This window comes from Saimiri boliviensis, chromosome 8 (assembly GCF_048565385.1).
Source record: "Saimiri boliviensis isolate mSaiBol1 chromosome 8, mSaiBol1.pri, whole genome shotgun sequence".
NCBI lineage: Eukaryota > Metazoa > Chordata > Mammalia > Primates > Cebidae > Saimiri > Saimiri boliviensis.
In genome coordinates, this window is record NC_133456.1 from 97030830 (window position 1) to 97054028 (window position 23199).

The 23199-nt window shown below is 35.3% G+C and overlaps 1 protein-coding gene across 1 annotated transcript in view; it reads right to left on the reverse strand.

The window, feature by feature from the left end:
* The window catches only part of GPR158 (G protein-coupled receptor 158), a 384453-nt gene that overhangs the window by 177490 nt on the left and 183764 nt on the right, over window positions 1-23199 (reverse strand). Inside the window, exons 3-4 of the mRNA XM_010341239.3 lie at window positions 19751-19853; window positions 1020-1243 (exon numbers count right to left, since the gene is read on the reverse strand). Coding sequence (XP_010339541.3) covers window positions 1020-1243; window positions 19751-19853 — 327 coding nt within the window. The remainder of the gene's footprint in view (window positions 1-1019; window positions 1244-19750; window positions 19854-23199) is intronic.

The window sequence follows — 23199 nt, forward strand, 5'->3', positions numbered from 1 at the left end:
GCAAGCTTCAGAATCACAAATTCAAATACAACACTGGCTACATATAACTAAGTGGTGGCCACCTGGAGAAAGGTCCCCTAAAAGCGTTGTCCTGCACATTTTAACATTTCGTCCACCCCTGACTAACAGGCACCCAAATGCTTCTATTACCCACCCCCTTTTATTGAGATAGGGTCTCACTCTGTCACCCTGGCAGAAGTACAGTGATGTGATCATAACTCACTGTAGTCTTGAACTCTAGGCTCAAGACATCTTCCTGCCTCAGCCTCCTAAATAGTTAGGACCATAGGCATGCACCACCACACTGGCTAGTTTGTTTGTTTGTTTGTTTTATTTTTTGTAGAGACAGGGTCTTGTTATGTTGGTCAGGCTGGCCTTGAACTCCTGGCTTCAAGCAATTCTCCGGCCTTGGCCTCCCAAAGTCCTGAGATTACAGGTATTAGCCACTGCTCCTGACCTGTACTACTTTTGATTATTTAGAATACCAAAGAACAGGTTATCTCCAAAGCTCTATAAGTCCTTCCTAGGATTGTTATCATTCTGGGACACTAATGTAAGACAAAATAGAAGGTCATAAATAAATTCATTCTTCAAAGTATAATGTGCTAAAAAATAGTTGAGTCATTTACCATCTTCAAATACATCTATGAAACGTAATATGTAATAAACATAACAAAGCTTCTTAGATACAAAAAATTTAATAATACATTGGAAGCTGGCAAAATAAGTTTCTCCAGATGCCAAACACGTAATGTATATGAGAGTCACTTAAGTCAATGAAGCATTTGAGATCCAGGCTAAACAAGGGGAAACATTCTATAAGTGTTAAAAAGTATCATTTTTAATCTCTATTTTTTCTGGTCGGCTAAAGGATATAACTTTTACATTCTAGTCCAATCATATTATAGAAAGAGAAGCTGCTTAGTAGAGAAGCAACTTCAATTTGAAAATTCTATTTGCTTAAAAAGAGAAGAGTTTACTCTATAATACAAGATCATAACCAGGGTACCTGGGTTTACCTTTGCTTTGCGAAAGTGGTAGACCACCAGCATGCTGATGAAGTCGAGCAGCATACACAGGGCTTGGAAGGAGATGATGGCAAGTCTCAAATACTTATCCTCCTGGACGAAGCATGGGCTGTCATCAGCACAGAAGGGGCAGCCCTCCCTGCAAGGTAGGCAGACATAGGCTTCTTCTGACACATCTTTGGTACTTCCTAAAGTATGTTGATCCGGACGCCTTCCTGAAAGTTCCAAATGAAATTACAGTGTCATTTGCGCCTCTTGGGTAAGTCAGACTGAGTACAGAGTCAAAAGACATCCTTGACTCTTTGTTCCTTTTCTCATTGATTAAAGACCTTTTGTCAACCTTCTCGCGAGGGGAAAGAGTTACTTTTCCATCAGACTCTAACAAAATTCTTTTTATCTTTTTGATGTTAAAAATCATCATTGAGAGTGATTGAGGAAAATTAGCAAAAATGGAAATAAAGCTTCATGAGGGCAGGGAACAGTTTTCTAAGTCTTTTATATCATTATCTACCACTCACCAACTGAAAAGCACACATCATATTCCACAAATACTTGTTAGAGAATTAAGCAGAAGTAGTAATAAGAAAGTTGATGTTTTTATGTACCGAGTAAATACATGCATACCTTTGGGAACTTCTTGACCTAGATAGTACAGAATCCAAAATGAGACTCTGCTCCTTAATTCATTCATCAGGGATCTCATCTACCAAGTTCATTAGGTCTAAATTAGATAAAATGGTATTTAATCGACAGCTGCTCAGTGTGCAACTGCCTAATGATGGTGTATCCTTTGTCCAGAGTACAGTTCATACTTCCAAGCTATCCTGTAATTTCCCACTTTGCATGCCCTTAGGACATTTCCACACTATTCACTTACTCTATCAATCCTCCTTTCAATTTTAGGTTCTGTCTCCATTATCAGATTTAAGTTACTTCTGAAGCCCAATACATGAAGATTCTCTTTAATATTTAAGATGAGTTTAGCACCAACTATCCAATTAATGCCAAATACTAAGAAAAAAAAACAGAAACAACTATTTCCACCTCAGAATTCAACATAAAAGACATTAATGAATTTGAACTCACTTTAGTATATGACACAACTTTGATTCGCTGAGGAATTTGGGAAAGAGGTTATTCTAGGTAACAGGATTTTAATAATACACCTTTTAACAAAGTCTTTGCTTCTTTCAACTCTTGTTAAAGGTTTACAATGTTTCTATAATGTATTTCTCTGCTTTGTTTCCTCAGTAAAAACAATAGGAAAACCATAATTGAATATTTATTTTATGATTCTGGATATATTGCTATTTAAAAGTCATCATTCTGTTACATGACACAAAGCAAATGGATTTTTGTGTGAAGCAGACATAGTTCCCTCCTCCAGATAACTCTGTGACATGAGACAACTCACTGGACCACTTTGGGTCTTAGTTTACTTATTTATGACACATGAATTCCTGTGGGATTAAATGAGGTTATTAATATTCATAAAAATCATAGTGACTAGCTCTTCCTCCTCTTCTCCAAATACAGGAGATGCAAAGAGTAATTAGGAATTCATGGTGACTTAAAGAAAGATATTCCTCCTAAACAGAGAAGTTAGAAGAAAGAACTGAGATATAGAGGAAGTGTTAGAGACAGAACCTGCAGAGATCTCTAGGAGTGGGTAAGATAATGATTAGGATATGTACAGAGGGAGATGCTAGACAGGGAGGAGTATTTACAGTGTCATAACAGAATTGGAATTTACTGGAAAATGCCAGATCAATATGATGATCGAGAAAAGGCTACAAGATTATTTTATCCTTCACTGATCTTTAAGACAGTAGTTTCCTAAGAGTGGGAGATTTAGTCCCTAAGTTGTCAAGGCTTAAGGACTAAATAAGTAATAAGATAAAATATTATTTAACTAAATATTCTACTGAATGAAAAAAGCAAGAAAAACTATGGTCGACAGGAATAATGATGCTATTTCTAAAAAGTGATTTTTTTGTTGTTGTTGTTGTTGCTTTCTTTGAAACACATGAGATCATAACACAACCGCATTCAGGAAAAGGAGCCACTGGAAATTGAGGAATTATATGAGAAGAGCGTTAAAGAAAGGATTTGAGAAGTCATGACTGGATGTAATCGACAGCATAAATGGAGAAATTAACTCTAAGAAGATTTGATATCTCTTCTTCTAACACTAGAAAAAAGTAGAGGTAAATCAAAGATTTTTTTTCAGTACATATTTTAATTTTTAATTTTCGTGGAGAGAGAGAGAGCGAGAGAGAGAGAGAGAGAGAGAGTGTGTGTGTGTGTGTGTGTGTGTGTGTGTGTGTGTATTTTAATTCTACTTTAGATTCTGGGGTACATGTGAAGACCATGCAAGATTGTTGCTCAGGTACATTCACAGTAAGGTGGTTTGCTGCATCCATCCTCCCATCACCTGTATCTGCCATTTCTCCTTATGTTATCCCTTCCTACCCTCCATCCCCTGGCACCCCCCAACAACCCCAGTGTGTGACACTCCCCTCTGTGTCCATGTGTTCTCATTGTTCAACACCCACATGAGTGAGAACATGCAGTTTTTGATTTTCTGTTCTTGTGTCAGTTTGCTGAGAATGATGGTTTCCAGGTTCATCCATGTCCCTACCAAGGACATGAACTCATCGTTTTTGATGGCTGCAATGGTGTTTATGTGCCACATTTTCTTTGTCTGGTCTATCATTGATGGACATTTGGGTTTGTTCCAGGTCTTTGCTATTGTAAACAGTGTCATGATGAACATTGGTGTGCATGTGTCTTTATAATAGAATGATTTATGGTCCTTTGGGTATATACCCAGTAATGGGATTGCTAGGTCAAATGGAATTTCTATTTCTAGGTCCTTGAGGAATCGCCACACTATCTTCCACAATGGTTGAACTAATTTTCACTCCCACCAACAGTGTAAAAGCATTCCTATTTCTCCACATCCTCTCCAGCATGTTGTCTCCAGATTTTTTAATGATCACCATTTTAACTGGCGTTGAGATGGTATCTCAATGTGGTTTTGATTTCCATTTCTCTAATGACCAGTGATGATGAGCATTTTTTCAAACATTTGTTGGCTTCATATATGTCTTCTTTTTGAAAAGTGTCTGTTCATATCCTTCACCCACTTTTGAATGGGTTTGTTTGTTTCCTTCTTGTAAATCTGTTTTAGTTCTTTATAGATTCTGGATATTAGTCCTTTGTCAGATGGGTAGATTGCAAAATTGTTTTCCTATTCTGTTGGTTGCCAATTCACTCTAATGATTGTTTCTTTTGCTGTGCAGAAGCTCTGGAATTTAATTAGATCCCATTTGTCTATTTTGGCATTTGTCGTTTTAGTCATTAATTCCTTGCCTATGCCTATGTCCTGGATGGTTTTGTCTATGTCTTCTTCTAGGGATTTTCTGGTGTTAGGTCTTATGTTTAAGTTCTTAATCCAGCTGGAGTTAATTTTAGTGTAAGGTGTCAGGAAGGGGTCCAGTTTCTGCTTTCTGCACATTGCTAGCCAATTTCCCAACACCATTTATTAAACAGGGGATCCTTTCCCCATTGCTTGTTTTAGTCAGGTTTGTCAAAGATTAGATGGTTGTAGATGTGTGGTGTTGCTCCGGAGGCCTCTGTTCTGTTCCATTGGTCTATGTCTCTGCTTTGGTACCAGTACCATGCTCTTTTGATTACTGCGGCCTTGTAGTATAGCTTGAAGTCCAGCAGTGTGATGCTGCCACGTTTGTTCTTTTTGCTTAGAATTATCTTGGCTATGAGGGCTATTTTTGGTTCCATACGAAGTTTAAAGTGGTATTTCCCAGTTCTGTGAGGAAGGTCATTGGTAGTTTGATGGGGATAGCATTGAATCTGTAAGTTGCTTTTGGCAGTATGGCCATTTTCACAATATTGATTCTTCCTAACCATGAGCATGGAATGTTTTTCCATCTGTTTGCATCTTCTCTTATTCCTCCATCAGTGGTTTGTAGTTCTCCTTGAAGAGGTCCTTTACCTCCTTTGTTAGTTATATTCCTATGTATTTTGTTCTCCGTGTAGCAATTGTAAATGGGAGTTTGTTCTAATTTGGCTCTCTGTTTGTCTGTTATTGGTGTATAGGAATGCTTGTGATTTCTGCACATTAATTTTGTATCCTGAGACTTTGCTAAAGTTGCTTAGCAGTTTCAGGAGATTTTTGGCTAAGATGATGGCATCTTCTAAATATACAATCACGTCATCTGCAAATAAAGACAATTTGACTTCCTCCTTTCCTAATTGAATACCCTTTATTTCTTTTTCTTTCCTGACTGCTCTGGCTAAAAGAGTGGTGAGAGAGGGCATCCTTGTCTAGTGCCAGATTTCAAAGGGAATGCTTCCAGTTTGTGCCCATTTAGTATGACATTGGCAGTGGGTTTGTTATGAATAGCTTTTATTATTTTGTGATACATTCCATTGATACAATACACATTAATCACAAAAGTATCTGTGGAGGTATTGTTTGTTTTGTAAAATAGTCCTTCTTACACAAATCTTTGCTTTCTTGCTTCAAATAAATAGGCTGACCTTTTTTCATTAGCTTAAAAAAATATTGGCTACATTTAAACCAAACAGTATACATTATTTACTTTCAATACAAATGAAACTTAAAATTTCACCCACATCAGCTAAGATTTAATTCTCTGAGATGGGATAAGCAAAGACTATTTAGTACCTCAAATCACTCAAACTTGAAAATTATTGCAGTATGTTAACTGCTTAGTATATTTAAACTTGTTAGTTTTTGCAGGGTTAGGGTTTTGGGTAAAGGAGTAACACGATATGCTTTATGTAATTAATTGCTTTGGTTGTATAGAGAACATACTATAGAGGAAAAGGGAAGAAGCAAGAATCATGGTGAGAAGCTACTGTAATAATCCAGGTGAGACTTGAAAGTGGTTGGACCACAGTATAGCAGTAAAAATGGCTGCATGCAGAGTCTGAAGGTCAACATAATTTTAGATGACTTGGTTATCACGTGAGAACAAAAGAAAAGAGTCAAAGCTGACTCCAAGGTGTTTAGCATGAATGAGTGGAAGAAAAAAGTTACCATCAACCAAGATGGGAAAGAATACATGTGGAGAAGGTTTTAGAAGTCCAGTCTTGACATGTCAGGTTAAGGATGTCTACTAGAGATTAAAGTGAAGATATCTAAAAGGTATCTTGATATATGTGGAAAAAGGCCTGCACTGAAAATAAATATTTGAAGCTAATGGGCATTTAGGTAGGATTCAGAGCCACAAGACTAGATAACATTATCCAAAGAATGAATAAAAATAGTAAAGATACCTATGGCCCTCCAATATTAATGCCAAACAAAATTCTTAATTATCCCCCAACTATCCCTCACTCTCCCTCATATTTTACAAGAGGCAATGCAGTATTTCTTTCTGTAACTGAAAATGCAGAAGGCTTTCACAGTCAGTAACATTTTCTCTGAATTTATATGCCAGCTGCCACTAACAAAGAGCTAAAGCTGCTATTTTCATCTTGGTCCCCAGAAAGCACAACCTGAGATAAGAACTGGACATAGACAACTGATTTAGGAGATAACTCCTAAAAGAAGGTATAAAATATAAAAATAACTAATTCAAAATCTAAGCTGCTGGAACTCTAAATTATTTCAAGCCTTAAAGGGATGAGATTATGGGACCTGAGTCACAAAACCGGCAGCTATAGCTAGGTAGCTATAACCTTTGTTTCTTTGATTATAGTCTTATTCTTTATCTACATTGTTTTCTAAAATGTTGCAAGTGAATAAAAGGCACCAGAAAAGATCACCTTCATCTTCATTGTTGATCTTTATGATCTTTATAACTTCCCTCCTACTAATATCTTTCTCACATAAAAACTTCATGACTATCACATTGTCATAAAATGGCATGCTAAATAATCTTGTAAACTGGAAAGAAATGAAAACCAGCTGTAAGGAAAAGAAATTAAGCCAGATGAAAAAGAAAAATTGTAACTAACTGAATTGTTGTAACTCATAAACCAGATTTTTATAGAAAATGCTGTAATTCTATTAAATTTGTTTTCTTCCAGTAAGCAAGACATATAACTTTCAACTTCCCAGCACTGACCACAGTTTTCTGGAGTCCATGTTTACCAGCTGGCTATTCCCAGCTTTTGCTTGAATAAACACTTTTACACTAAATTCTGATCCTTTCAACTATTTCAGGTTGACGAAAGATAGAGGGATTAGAAGGAGATCACATGTAATAAGACAAGGAAGAAAGAAAAGTTAATAGAAGGTACATTACTGAGTTGGATATTATGTGGGCAACGGGGTTATCAATCATGCTGGGATATCTCTAAACACTGTATACAATGCCCTTCAGATCTGTCTTTCCAGAGGATGTCAGGCTGGAACATTTAAGCAGCAATTACCAATCCCTTTGTTTGAGAGTTTTTCCAGGAAACTTCCATTTCCCCATGCTTCTGGGCAAGGGCCGAGCAAGCTTAAAGGGCTTCAGACACAACCCTGAGGCAGAAAAGAAAAGAAATTCTGCGGGCACTTGATATTGGATACTGGCAGCCCGTTCAGTAACAGTAACTGTCTACTATAGGCTGTAGCTGAAATCTAAGGTGAGTCAATAGTGTGTGATGCAGGGTATGAAAAGCATGCGTCATTACTTCCACGTTCCAATGTGAGCTATCTGTGGCAGCGTTCATATAGAATACAATTTGTATGATGTCCCTAGATTTGAACAACATGGTAACCATGTGATGGACACAGAGAAGTGAACAAACTTGGGATCTTATAGATCACAAAGATAACTCTAATCATGATGTTAAAAGGTTTCCTTTACATTCACCAAAACATTTACTTCCAAAACATAAGAATAAAGAAGTAGTTTATTCTTGCCTATGGTTCTTTTTCCTCCTTTGTGATACTTCATCTAAATTGATTTATTAAAGACAGTGGAGAATAAGATAAATTGCTTCCAGTTAAATCACTACACTTAAAGAGTAAAGCCCTCTCCAGTTCACTGTTTGTTGTGCTGTTTATAACTCAACTGCTGTGTGGGGAGCTACTCTAATTTAATCTAGGCTAATCAAACTACCCAAGCAAGGCTTTTAACACCTAGAGGCCTAATAAGCTGACATCATCACCAAAGGAACGACCTAAATTTCATGTTAAAAAAAAAAAAAAAAGAAGAAGAAGAAAAACAAGAAAAATAGTTTTTCTTGTCAGATTTTGCCAAATTCAACTAATAATTTAGAATACTGTCAAATAAACTGAGCCATAATGAAACACTCTAAAGAATTGAGCGTAGGATCAGCTATTTGTTTCTTTTCCATAAGATATATCCTAGAGTTAAAAAAAGTTTCTTTTGCAATTAAAAATCCAGTACTTTTTTTTAGAAATTATTTGTGTAGATTAAATTTATATAATTAACAAAAATTGTTCTCTCTTCCTTTATTCTATTACTAGAAAATCTTATTTCTAAATCAGACTTAAATATCACTTCTGCATTACAATAGAAAGATATGTATCTTTTCACTAATCCAATGTTATTTTTCATCTATCTTTCCTAATTACGATCTCTTCTACATTGATGTAACTTGTTATTCACATAAATTAAGGTTCTTTCATAGTGATTACAATGTTCTCCAATTTTGATTCACTGGGAAGACTGAGTTACTTGTCTAGAGTCAACATTTTGAAATGGAGAATTGGGAGAATTGTGGGACATGTGAATTTCAGACCGTATACAGAATAGTCCCCTCTTGCTGTCCAAAGGTGGACTTCAATGCACTTCCTTTGCCCCATTATTACCCAGAGATCCACATCAACATGGAGAGCTTTCCACAACTGATATACTCTTTCTCTGCTCAGTTTTCCTGGGACTACACACCATGGTGATTTTCTTTACTTGCCTGTATTCGTCTACTCTGCTTATTGCTAGAGTTCTCCAGATCTGTATGTTATGTGAAAAGAAATAGTGAGTTCTCTATGAATAGAACAATGGTTTTATATCTTTACTTTCTCACCTATATTAAAATTACAAAAGACCAAAAATACTGGGCCATAAGATACAATCATAAGTACAAAACCTTAAAAAAAAGCCTATAGATTTCTTTATCTTCCTCAAGTAGTAGAGAAATCATAGTTTACAGGTATTTCATCTACTGCATTAGCAGCAACTAGATATAAGGTTAAAAACTAAATGTAACTCCAAACTATTCTGTATTTCCTGATATGGGAGATAAATTGTTGGTTAGATAAATATTTCAATATTCATGTATAAAAGGCAACTTGTTGGAAAATAAATTATGAGCACATTTTATTCTTTGTGCTCACAAATTATGAGACTACCTCGAAAAAGGCAAACAGTAACATGCCATCATAAAAATACTTTCTCTTTAATAATGTATTTAACTTCATTTGACTGTCAAAATTCATGTGGTTGTATAAGGAACACAAAGTTGTAAAACAGAGAGAAAGCAAAATCTAAAGTTAAGAGATCTGATTTCTAAAGCTCAAAAAAGCAACTAATATTAAAGATAGAGCTTTGGACATCCAGCATTTCCTTTAGGACTCAAAGTACAATTTAATAATCTTCTAGTTCTAAAAATGTTACTGATTTATAATGAAGTTCTCTATCTAGTGAAAGAGAGTATGTGCAGCTAGTAGATATAATACTACTGCTGCATCATAATAAGCTCTATTTAATGGTATCTTAAGCTTATGATGGTTTAAAATTTTACATTCTTTGAGACAGGCCATGATTTATAGATATATCTCTTTATACACTTAGCACCTTAGTATTTTATACATATTGGATAGTCAATAAACAATTGTTACTGATTAATGTGCTCTCCTAAAAGAATGAATTAACTGATCTACAATACAGATGTTTAGTTGAAAATAATATTCAACTCACTACTTCATTGTTCATGCTCTTAAACCATGTATGCTTAAGACATTTATTCAAAGTAGTGTTTTTCAAGGTACTGGAACAAACTAGAAAAACACATTAAGAATATGAGCACAGCTGACTTTGGCACCTATGGACAAACCACGCTGTCTCAAAATCTGATTTGGAAATCTCAGTTCTGAACAATTTGAAACACATCTTCCAAGCACAGAATGCCAATCTGCCTTGCTAAAATCTAAAAACTCGTGAAGATGAGACTTAGAACTTTCAGATAAAACAAATGCTTCCTGAAGACAAACGGCAAATATATAAAGCTATATAGCTGTGGCAATAGCACCTCTTTAGTTTCTTACATGAGTGTTGCCTTGAGAAAAAATACAGAGAAGGACATTGGGAGAAGGTTACAGCAGCATTTATAGGCCATCTGAGGAATCTAAAATATTCACCTGTAATTATAAGCTGGACAAAATAAATTGTGACAATTTGTGAATAGTATGGCAACTTACTTGCTTTCCTTAATTTTATTTGATTTACAAGAATAAAACATAAAACTTCTAGATATTTTTATATAAATATAGTCTTATGTTAACAGAAACTAGTAAAAGTATAAACCCTAGAATGATTAAGTTAACCACAGTGCATTTATTCAATGGAATTCTATGTAACTATTAAAGTTATGTTCAAGAAAACTACATATATTTTAAATAAATATAATTCCAAATGTTTAGAAAGATGATATTTACAGACATTTGTGTGTGCCAATTATAAACTGAAAAGAATTAAATGAACAGTAGACTTTGAATGGTCTTTTAAATTCTACTTTTGAATACATTCTAAAGTTTATTTAATAAGCATATGTTTTTATAATAAAAAATGAAGCCATGTCCCTTCTGATAGCAATACATTCACTTAGGTAAATTAATTTATACTCCAAATCCCAAATACCTAATTAACCTACCAAAGTGACAATTATTGAAATATTTAAGTCCTTTGAATTAAAACAGATAATCTGAAAATTAGATTTTGTAATTTTAACTGTATCATTTAAATTTTACAGAAAATCTACAAGAATAGTACAAATAAATAAAATATATTCTTTACCCAGATTCATCAATTATTTATATTCTGCTATGTTTACTTTGCCATTCATATTTTCTTGATAGATGTTTACGAATTTATACGTGTACTATTCTTTCTAAACCATGGAGTATAGGATGGAGATTCTACACCCCTTTACCCATGAACACTTCAGCTAGCATGTCCCATGAAAAGGGCATCCTCATACAAAACCACATGACAATTATTAAAGTTGGAAAGTTAAATACTGATATATTATCATCTAATGCATAGCCCATATTCAAATTTCATCAATTGCCACAATAACATCCTTTAAGGCTACATTTCTCCATCTAGGATGAAATCTAGGATCATGCATTCAATTTATTGCTGTGTTTCTTAGCCTCTGATTTGAAACAGTTTCTCGCCATTTCTTTGTCCTTTTCAACTTTGAGATTTTTGAAAAGCACAGGCCAGTTATTTTGTAAAATGTCCCTCAATTTGGTTGTGCCTGATATTTCCTCATGATTAGATTCAGATTATTAATTATTGGCGGGAATACTATAAACATAATGCTGTGTCCTCAGTGTAACATACCAGGAGGCACAGGAGTTAATTTGTCCCAATAATTATTATGCTACTTTGATGAATTACTTGGGAAGGTGGTATACCACAAGTCTCTTCACTTTCACTTACTTTTTTCTTTGTAAAAAGTAATTTGTGGAGAGATACTTACAGGCAATGTAAATACATTGTTTCTTGTCAAAGTTTCTATATTTACTAAAAGTCAGGTAGGAATATATTCTGAATGTTATATTTTATTTTCATTATGTTTTATTTTTAAAACATAATTTTGTGTAATAAATGTATTTTTACATAGGAAAAAAGAAAACACAGAAGCAAAAAAGAAAACAAAAATTATAAATAATTCTACCATGCAAGAAGTACTGTCACTATTATGTTGTTAAGTAAAGCTTCAGATATTCTTCCTAACAAAATGAGCTAATTAAGTTTCCTTGCCAGAAGTCTTTATTATTTTGAGGAAGATTATTGTTAACATAAATAAATCTCTAATTAGCAGTCTAAGTGAAGTAAAATAATGCAAATATATACAATTATACTAAAATAAGTAAGGAGAAAAGTCTAATAGTGTTTCAGCCAGTAGGGGGAAGGAAGATTTTTTGGAGGACTGAAGTGTTATATCTCAGTGTACAGTCCATTTTTAGGACAATTGAACTGAAAGAATCTGAGATCTGGAAATAGGTTCAATTAGAGTTTTTCATTAGTCTCTACAAATAAGACTAATTAAAAGTATATGAAAATTGAGCAAATGACTGAGTCAAAAGCATAAGACTGGCAATTAGATGGAGAATTTTTCTTCTACAGCTGGAGTAAAACTATTTAGGACTAGGTTCCTATAATACAGTAAAAGCCTAGCTTCAGAAGGAGACTACAAGGTTGAAGTCAGACCAGTGGTGAAAGTGATGATGCTATTTATGAGCTTGTGGTGCTCTTTTAATCGATTCCGTCTACATTTGGAATAGATACTAGCGACTGATACTGAGCTTAGTCTACAGAAAGCAAATGTGCCAACTCCCCAGCCATGAAACAGAGGAGGAATAGAATGGAAGACTCAAGCAAGGCAAGAAACCAACACTCATCTCAGAGACAAGTCAGCCTTGCTTAACATTTGCCATAGAGCTCAGCCAGAATCCCTAAACTGTACTGCTTTCAAAGAGCTTCCCTTTTTTTTCTTCCAGAACTGCATACTCTTTATGTCTCTAATTACTTGGTCTTTTTCCTCCCATCATACCCTCTCATTTTAATAGCACTGGAGTTGGCAAAGTAGGGATTGTCATTTCTGGATATGGGTCATTTGTAAATTGGGATTTGGAAATGTACACAGGCTGAAGTCAATCCAAAAGGCCAAAGAAATAAGACTGAAAGACTGATACTGTATCCATACAAAGGATAAAAGCAGTTTCACTGAAGACAGAATCCATACTAAGACAGATGAATCTGAGAAAGATGAGCTAGTCACAAGCTTGTATTTCATCAACCTGGAAGTGAATAACCTGGATATGAAGAGACAGCTATAAATCAGTACTTGGTTATTCTGAAATTCTGCTACTATCCAGATGCCAGATCCCATTAACTCACATATGATCACCAATTTCAAGAGAGATGCCAGGAACAAGGTCTCTGGGCTGTCAACACAATTTCAAATCATGTTATTTGAATATACTCTGTTGGTTTTCATGACCTATGTGTTTACTGTGGGCCTGGGTCTAAAGATTTTTAAATCACTTCATATTTTAACAGAATTTTAAAAAGTCCTATTTATATATTTTCTAAGACATCAGCCCCACATCTTAGCTCCTTTCTTCAAAGGGGACAAAGCCTACAAGAAATTTAGCAATTTGGGGTCTTTTTCTAGATTTACAATGAGAAATTAAGTGAATTTTATCTTGGTTGTATATCCTTTCTCTCTCCCTATTAGGCAACTAATTTCCTCCTACTGTAAAATTCATCCTCCAAAAGTTCTAGCCAGAGTCACTGGTTATCCTAATATGATAAAATATGAGACAAGGTGCTAATGACCAGTGGTGCTTAGAGATTATCTCTACATGCATGATTAATGTTTTGTTTTTATATGTGTGTATATGCGTATTCATTTATTTAACTATGTATCGACCACTTATTATATGCCATGTATTGTGCTAGCAGTTTTCCATGTGAGCTCATATTTTGGGTCTCTAATGCCTTCCTTACCTTTGGCCCCAGAGCTATAGGTGGTCCTTCCTTATTTCACAGATACCTCCTCAAGAAAGTATGAAAATAATGTTCCCTATAACTTGCCTGCATACTATGATGAAGAGACCTAATAAATTAAAACACAGAGACATGACTATACTCTCATATAAGCCCAAAATATAAAAAATGTTGGGTAATTCTTAGATGATGATACCGGTGAGTTCCACAGCTCGGTTTTCTAGTCTGGTTGTTGTGCTCTTTATTTAGGACATGAAGTGATTAATGCTGGATTTTCATGCAATTTGACTAGGCCATCAGGAAACGTATTTTCAGTCAAAGAGTACTTTACCGCAGTGGTCCCCAGCCTTTTTGGCACCGAGACTGGTTTCCTAGAAGACATTTTTTTTTCATAGACTGAGGTGAGGGGAATGGGGGATGACAGTTTTGAGATGAAACTGCTCCACCACAGATCATCAGGCATTAGCGTCTCATAAGGAGCATGCCACCTAGATCCCTCACACGGGCAGTTCACACTAAGATTTGCACTCCTATGAGACTTTAATGCCACCCCTAATCTGATAGGAGGCAGAATTTGGGAGTTAATGTTGTCTCACTGATATGGTGTGGCTCCATGTCCCCACTCAAATCTCACCTTGAATTGTAACAATCCTGACGTGTCAAGGACAGGACCAAGTGGAGATAATGAAATCATGGGGGTAGTTTCCCCCATGCTGTTCTCATGATGGTGAGTTCTCACAAGATCTGATGGTTTTATAGGGCCTTCCCTCTTTGCTTGACACTCATTCTCTCTCCTGCCACCCTGTGAAGAGGTGCCTTCCACCACAACTGTAAGTTTCCTGAGGCCTCTCTAGCTATGTGAAACTGTGAGTCAATTAAAACTCTTTTCTTCATAAATTACTCAGTCTTGAATATTTCTTCATAGCAGCATGAGAATGGACTACTACACTCACCTACTGCTCATCTTCTGCTGTACAGCCTGGATCCTAACAGGCCGTGAACTGCTACCAGCCCACAGCTCAGGGATTGGAACCTCTGCTTTACCGGCTTCAAATTATAACATGCAGCTACTGTTCTGCTCTGTCACTGAGGAAGGCTGGTCCTGGCTAAGCATGTGCTGAGGTCAAAGCTGAATCAAAGCTAAATTCGATTATAGATCATCTTCCTGAAAAGAGTGCTCTCTCTTCCATGCCTGCAATGTGTATAACATGCGGGACTTGGATGAATCTGGAAAACATCATTCTCAGCAAACTGACACAAGAACAGAAAACCAAATACTGCATGTTCTCACTCATATGCGGGTGTTGAACAACGAGAACACATGGACTCAGGGAGAGGAACATCACACACTAGGGGCAGTTTGGTGGGGGTTAGGGGAGGGACAGCAGGGGATGGGGAGGGTAGTGAGTGATAAAATGGGGAGAAACGCCAGATATAGTCAAAGGGGGAACAGAGGCAGCAAACCACCTGTTAATGTATGCACCTATGCAACAACCCTGCATGATCCGCACATGTACCCCAGAACCTAAATTTTTTAAAAAAGAAAAAGAAAACAATAGTGAGGATCAAAAAAAAAATGGGAGTTAGACTAACACAGAGAACTAGGCTTTTCTTAGCTTGTAGGTCCAGTTAAAGAAAAAAAAAAAAAACACTGGCTTTTAAAATAAGGAAGAAAGTAGGAGTGTGCAAATTAAATAAAGATAAGTTGTTAAAGGTTAACCGGTTTCTCCTGGTGGTGTTATAAGCAAATGGCATAGTCATTCTCTGATTCTACAATATTTAGATGTTTTATTTCAGTCACACAGTGGGAGCTGAGAACAAATGTGGGTAAACCAGATACAAAATACCTTCACAGAACATAAGCTAAAACCTTTTCCCTTAATCCTTCAGTGTTGAATCATATGTTATGTCTGGACCATAAACGTGAAAAACGCCAAAGCAGCTCCAGTGTCATCGTGGTTTGGTACACACACACATCAAAAAGCATAATCATCCTTAAAATATATTACCAGGATTACTATTGCATATTTGTGATTGCTGAATTATAAATGATCAAATTTTAGGGGCTTAAGATATCTCTTTATTATTTCCCTGTTTTTAATGAATAGAAGTCTTGGCACAGTATAACTGGGTTCTCTGCTTAGAGCCTCACCAGGCTGAAATCAAGGTTTTGACTAGACTGCATTCTCATACGGAGCTCACGGTCCTCTTCTGAGAGTATTCAGGTTGTTGGAAGAATTTACTTCCCTGCAATTGTAGTACTGAAGTCCCTATTTTCTCATGGGTTATTAGTGGCGTTTGCTCTCAGGTCTTACAGGTTACTCTCAAGACCCAACCACATGGCTTTCTCCAAACCAGGTAGCTCACATCTCCAAAGCCAGTAAAGATTCTTTCTTCTTCCAGTCTGCTATGATGGAGTCTTAGATAAAACAATGTAATCACAAAAGTAACTACATCCTCACTCTCATATGGTGATATATAACAGAATGTAAGTAAACGAGTGACTATCCCACCAAATTCATAGATCACACCCACAATTAAGAGGATGTGGAAGTAAAACCTGGGAGGCCACCTTAGAATTCTGCCTACAACTCACTCAGAACAAGGACCAAACTCTGAAATATGTGATGGAGGAGACAGCAAAATGTTACTCACCTCCAGAACCTACAAGTTAAATGTAAAGAGTCTCAAGACCAAGAATAGTGCCTTCTAAGAGAGATAAAAAGAACTATATATCCAGGAGCTATAAGATGATGTGGCAGCAGTTCATTCTCCAGAGATAGAATTATACTCAATACTCAAATTGTAATACTGACATTTTCTGGAGTAGGAATAGAATAACCAGATGACCCCAAATATCAATTCTGGAATAGAAGCCTTGTATATTCACTTCTGTTTGAATGTGTGTGGATCTGTAAATATCATGGGACATTCTCTCTTTTGGTTGGGGTACGTTATATATTGAAGTGATGGGATAGTCACTCCCATGATTACACTCTGTCATTTAAGACTCTGTCTTATCCACTCAGAAACCCAATTACAAAGACGGTGATTATAAAGACTACAGATGGATGAATCTACAACGAAGGGAAGAAAACGGTCAAAAAAGGCTGAGAATACCCAAGATCAGAACGCCTCTTCCTCAGCAGGGGATCCCAGTTCCTCATCAGCAACGAAACAAGGCTTGATGGAGAACGAGTGGGTTCCAATTACAGAAGCAGGCTTCAAAACGTGGATAATAAGAAACTTCAGTGAATTAAAAGAACTTGTTATAACACAATCTAAAGAAACTAAGAACTTTGAAAAAAGGTTTGACGAAATGTCAACAAGAATACAAAATTTAGAGAGGAAAATAAGTGAATTGATGGAGCTGAAAAACACAATACGAGAACTACGTGAAGTATGCACAAGTTTTAACAGCCGAATTGATCAAGCAGAAGAAAGGATATCAGAGGTCGAAGATCAACTCAATGAAATAAAACAAGAAGACAAGACGAGAGAAAAAAGGATAAAAAGGAACGAGCAAAGTCTCCAAGAAATATGGGACTATGTGAAAAGACCTAATCTACGCTTGATAGGTGTACCTGAATGTGACGAAGAGAATGAATCCAAGCTGGAAAATACGCTTCAGGACATTATTCAGGAAAATTTTCCCAGCCTAGTAAGGCAGGATAATATTCAACTCCAGGTAATACAGAGAACACCACAGAGATATTCCTTAAGAAGAGCAACTCCAAGGCACATAATCGTCAGATTCACCAGGGTTGAAATGAAGGAGAAAATACTAAGGGCAGCCAGAGAGAAAGGTCAGGTTACCCACAAAGGGAAGCCTATCAGACTTACAGCAGATCTCTCAGCAGAAACCCTACAAGCCAGAAGAGAGTGGGGGCCAATATTCAACATCCTTAAAGAAAAGAACTTTCAACCCAGAATTTCACATCCAGCCAAGCTAAGCTTCACATGCGAAGGAAAAATAAAGTTTTTTGTGAATAAGCAAGCACTCAGAGATTTCATCACCACCAGGCCTGCTTTGCAAGAGCTTCTGAAAGAACCACTACACATATGAAAGGAACAAACAGTATCAGCCTTTCTAAAAAAAATTATCAAAAAGAGCATCAATATAATGAAGAATTTATATCAACTAATGGACAAAATAGCCAGCTAATGACAGTATTAAACTCACATATATTATTATTAATTCCAAATTTAAATTGACTAAATCCCCCAATCCAAAGATAGGCAATTTGAATAAAAAACTAAAACCCATCAGTATGCTGCATCCAGATCCATCTCACATTCAAGGATACACAAAGACTCTAAACAAGGGATGGAGAAAGATTTACCAACCAAACAGAGAGCTAAAATAAATAAATAAAAAACAGAAGTTACAATTAAGCAACAAAGATCAAAAGAAGCAAAGAAGGACATTACATAATGATAAAAGGATCAATGCAACAACAAGAAGAGCTAAAGATCCTAAATATATACGCACCCAATACAGGAATACCTAGACATACAGGACTTATAAAGAGACTTAGACTCCCACATAATAATAGTGGGAGACTTCAACATTAATATTAGACAGATCAATGAGACAGAAAATTAACAACGATATTCAGGTCTTGAACTCAGATCTGGAACAAGTAAATGTAATTAACATTTATAGAACTCTCCACTTTAAATATACAAAATATACACTCTCATCAGTACCACATCATATCAATTTAGAGGTTTAAATGAAATCTTGGTTGGCTCCTTGTTTGTTATTCTCTTCCCTCATTTTCTTTCATGTCTCCATTATTGAGGACAATTGTAGGCATACCCATATTTAGACTGCATTCTAGCCTGGGCAATAAAGCAATAACCCCATCCTCTCTCCCTCTTCCTCTTTCTCTTTCTTCCTCAAAAAAAAAAAAAAAAAAAAAAAAAAAAAAAAAAAAAAGACTCTGTCTTAGCAGGCTAGGGAGATTCTCCTGGTAGCCTTTAAAAAAGGAATCAGCCATGTTGTGAGAGGGTGGCATAGTCAGGCCTTGAGACAAACTTTAGGAACTAAGAGTGATCCTAGGCTGACATCCAGTCAGAAAATAAGGGCCTCAGGCCTACAATTGCAAGGAACTGAATTCTTCCAACAATCCTAAAGAGCTTTGAAAAGGACCCTGAGCCTCTGAGAAGATCACATCCAAGTGACACCTTTATTTTTTGAAACTACAAATTTTCACATCTAATATTTTATTATTAAATTTATAAAGACATCGATTTGGTCATGATTGTTTATAGAGGTAGAAAATGCAAATAACAACAAGGGGACTTACATTTTTTGAAGATGATCTCTGCATCTTTTATTATTATTATAGAGACAAGGTCTCACTACGTTGTCCAGGTTGGTTTTGAACACCTGAGCTCAAGTGATATTCCTACCTCAGCCTCACAAATTACTGAGATTATAAGCATGAGCCACCATAAGAAGCCAACATCTTGATTTTAGAGTGGTGAGGTCCTGAGCATAGGATGCAGATAATCCAGGACTACAAACCTAACCAATGGAAACTGTATGATAATGAATTTGTGCTGCTTTAAGCTGCTCACTGTATGGTAACGTTTATGTAGCATTTAAAACATAAACAAATTGATAAATAAAATAAACTGACAAAATTAGTTTTAGAAACTTTCTGTAACAGCATCTTTCAATAACTAAATCTCCACTGGTCTTACCAGATAGCTACAATATTTTCAGGGTTTTAAAATGTATTGAAAAATAATACATACCTAAGAATATTTTAGGTATATTTTAGTGGTGTTCCAGAGCATTGTAGATGACAAACTGAAACTAAAACTCCTTAAAGGATGAAAAAATGCCAAGTCAATGGTTATTCAACCATATAACCTTAACAAGAATAAAAGAAAATCTTCATAATGAATAATGGTATATATGATGTATATACATATATATGCATAGAAATAAAGGGCACTTACTCTGAAAGTTGTTCACTGGTAAGACTCCAGGGTGATAGAATCCTGCTTTGCAAATGCACTCATAGGCTCCAAGAACGAATCCTAGGCCTTTAATTGGCATACACTATGAAGAAGAAAAGACAGCAACATAGTTGATCATGGCTTATCTCATGATATAAAGGCTCGCAGATATCCATCATTGCAAATGGTAACAGAAAACTAACACGTTTTCCAGAAATAAAATATCTCTTTTTTGAACTTTTTAGTTTTGTTTCGCCAACAAATTTTTTTAGAAGTAGTAAATTAAGTTTCCTTTCTAAATATATGCCATTACAGCTGCAATTGCCATACATCTTTAACTCAATCTGTTGACACAGGAAGTAATTACTAGACATAGTTTTTCCTTTAAATGCCACACATATCATCTTAACTGCTTTAAGAAATCGTTCCAAAGCCTATAAGAATATTTCAAAAGTGATTCCACACTAAATGTTTCTATCACAGCAAAGATAGGTAGGTTGACAGGTAGGCAGACAGGTAGGTAAACAGATATATAAAATTTAAGATGTGAAAATTGCTATTATGAATTAAATAGTCATCAAATTTTATCCTGGAATCAATCAAAATAACACAAATTGATAAAATCATAAAACAAGTAAATTTAAAAATGCAAATTTAGAAGACAAAAATAAAGGTGTATCAATTATCCCAGGGCTGTTTACCTAAATATCTGTTTAATAGCTAAGTGTTTAACATATACATATGAAGAAGAAAAACAGCTTTCAAAATATGTCACAATAAGTAACAATAGACCTGTTCCAAAAATTTAATTTTGACTTTTTTCAAGGATCTAACCTAGCAAGCAAAAGATACAACTTTAATTAAGGAAACTAGCTTAACATACTTCATTTTTGTTACATTTAATTATATAGCAAGGAATAACTTATTCTAAACTACGAAAACTACATCAGTAAAACTGGACTATTTCAATAATCTAACCAACACTGAAATTTATTTTACAATATTGCTCTACCATGATTCCAACCCACTGTCACTATAAATATATTACAGGAATTTAGAGTCTAGTGAATTAAAAAATTATAAGATAGTCCCTCTTTTCACAGGCCCCTGAGATAAAATTTTAAAGAATTTAAATAATTCCATAATCTAAGCTTAAATGACTAGCATTAAGATCAATATTACATATCACAAAAACTCCAGCAATTAGAGAAGCATGTAAGATTAAAAAAAAAAAAAAAGCTAACACAGGTTCTAAAGTCAGAGACGTAGCAAGGCATCTCTGAAAAAGAGCTTTCTAAAGGACCTTCTTGAATATTTTTATTTCATTAAAATCATCTTCGTTTCCATCCAACACACACATATCCAATTATATGTTGCAACTAAAATCACATTTCCTAACCCAGAACAAAATAAAACAGCAAAGGAATACCAGTCAACTCAACTGAGTTCGCAAGTATTTATGAAATAACCGCAGAATACCTAGAGAATTCCTACAGAACCTAATCAAAATAACATGTACTGTTTATGAAGCTCCAATTACAGAATAGGTCAAATCATATTTCTAAACTATGTTAAAAAATTCTAACATTTATTTAGCAGAAACATTAGTATTATGTAATGAGTATATTAGTTGTGATCAATCAGAAAAGGTAGATTTGAAATCTGACTTTATCACTTCCCAACCATGGAGATTTGGGCTGTTCTCTTAACCTCTCTGAGCCTATTATCTTTAATTAATAAGAATAACTATTCCACCAGATGCAGACATAGCCTGAAAAAGGTAGAGTAGCCATGATGGCCTAATGTGTTAAATACAGGGTATAAGAGGAAGAGAAAAATCAAGGATGACTCCAGGGTTTTTGGCCTGAGCAAACTTAAGTAGGAGTTGACATTCAACTGATCTGAGAAAGGCTGTAGATTTAGGGAAAAGATCAGTAGTTTGGTTTTGGAAAGGTTCGATGTGAAGTGATTATTCAAAATTTAGATCTAGATTTCAAATAGGCAGTTTGATAAACTTGTATGGAGTTTAGAAGAGATGTCTTGGCTGTATAATTTGTGAATCATTTGCATAAAGATTGTAGATAAATCCATGAGATAAGACTAAATCAAGCAGTGCCTGCAGGCAGTGAAGAAAATAGATCCATAAATATGAGAGTAATCTGGCTGCAACATCTGTCACCTCATTAATGGCCAGGATTGATTCACCTAATCTGGATGACTTGGCAGGTGTCTTTTCCAGCCTCACTACTCCATGTGTGTCCTTTCGGAAGCTACTTGCTAGGTTGAAGAAGATGACCTTCCCAAACAGAGAACCATTCTTCACTGAAGGGTACACAAGCAGCTATGTTCCCCTGCTAGAACCTCTAAATATGCTGTCAAGGATATAGGTCCAAGTGGTAAGACTTCAGAAGTAAAAGGCAGAAAGAAATAATCAAAGGATCCTATGAAGAGCAATTCAGTGGAGTATCATTACTTCCTTTATGACACTGCAATACTAATAAATATAGCATGTAAAGTTTGTTGTAAGTTACATTTATTAAATATTAACCCAGCAATGATTTGTAAAGCAAACTAAGGTAAATCTGGTAAAGTAAGTCTTAGATACTAAGACTACATTAGAATTGTTGAAATATTTTACCTTGCTGAAATTCAGAGGTTAATGCTATTCATTAGAACATAGAGCATCACTGATTTCATGACAGTATGACTCAGCACTGCAAGAGTGACTCAGTTGAGAATTTTAAATTCTAGGGAACATCTGAAAGTTTATTGGAATAAAAGCATCTCTTTGCTATAAAGTAACTCTACAGCCAACAGAATAAAATGAAGGATTAAAAAATTGAATTGATTAGATTTGATGCATATTGCCAAATAAATATTCCTTGAACTTGAAAAAAAAAGCCTCCTAATTGTATTACAGAAAACACAGAAACATGAATTATTAGCTACCTCAAACTTGTTGTTCTATTAATAAATAATGTTATGATCTCAAAGAAAATAAAACTGTCAATTATAATCAATAAAAGCATATCATTTGTGCTGTACTTACTCCACCTCCAAGACAGCAGGGCCTGCACGGAACCAAATGTGCTACTGCTTTCATACTTTTGCCTTGAAGTATAAAAGTGGCCTTAGCTTATTTTTTTTTTTTTTATGAAGGATTGTAAATTTTCAAAAAACTCACAAGGCATATTTTCTTGTTCTACCCACCACCATGATTCCCTTGCTACTTCATCCCTGTTACCTCCAAAACAAAATTATGCATTTTTAAGATTAGGAAATTGGTTTACTTTAACCTAGTTTAAAAAAAAAGGCACCCTGTAAATACAGTGACACTCAACTGATGTTTACCCCATTTGGACTGAAGGGCTGCTTTTTTAAGCTGCACTTCTTTCTCCTCCATGAGGGTAGCTATTCCATGAGTAGCTTTTGATAAAAATTGATAAAAA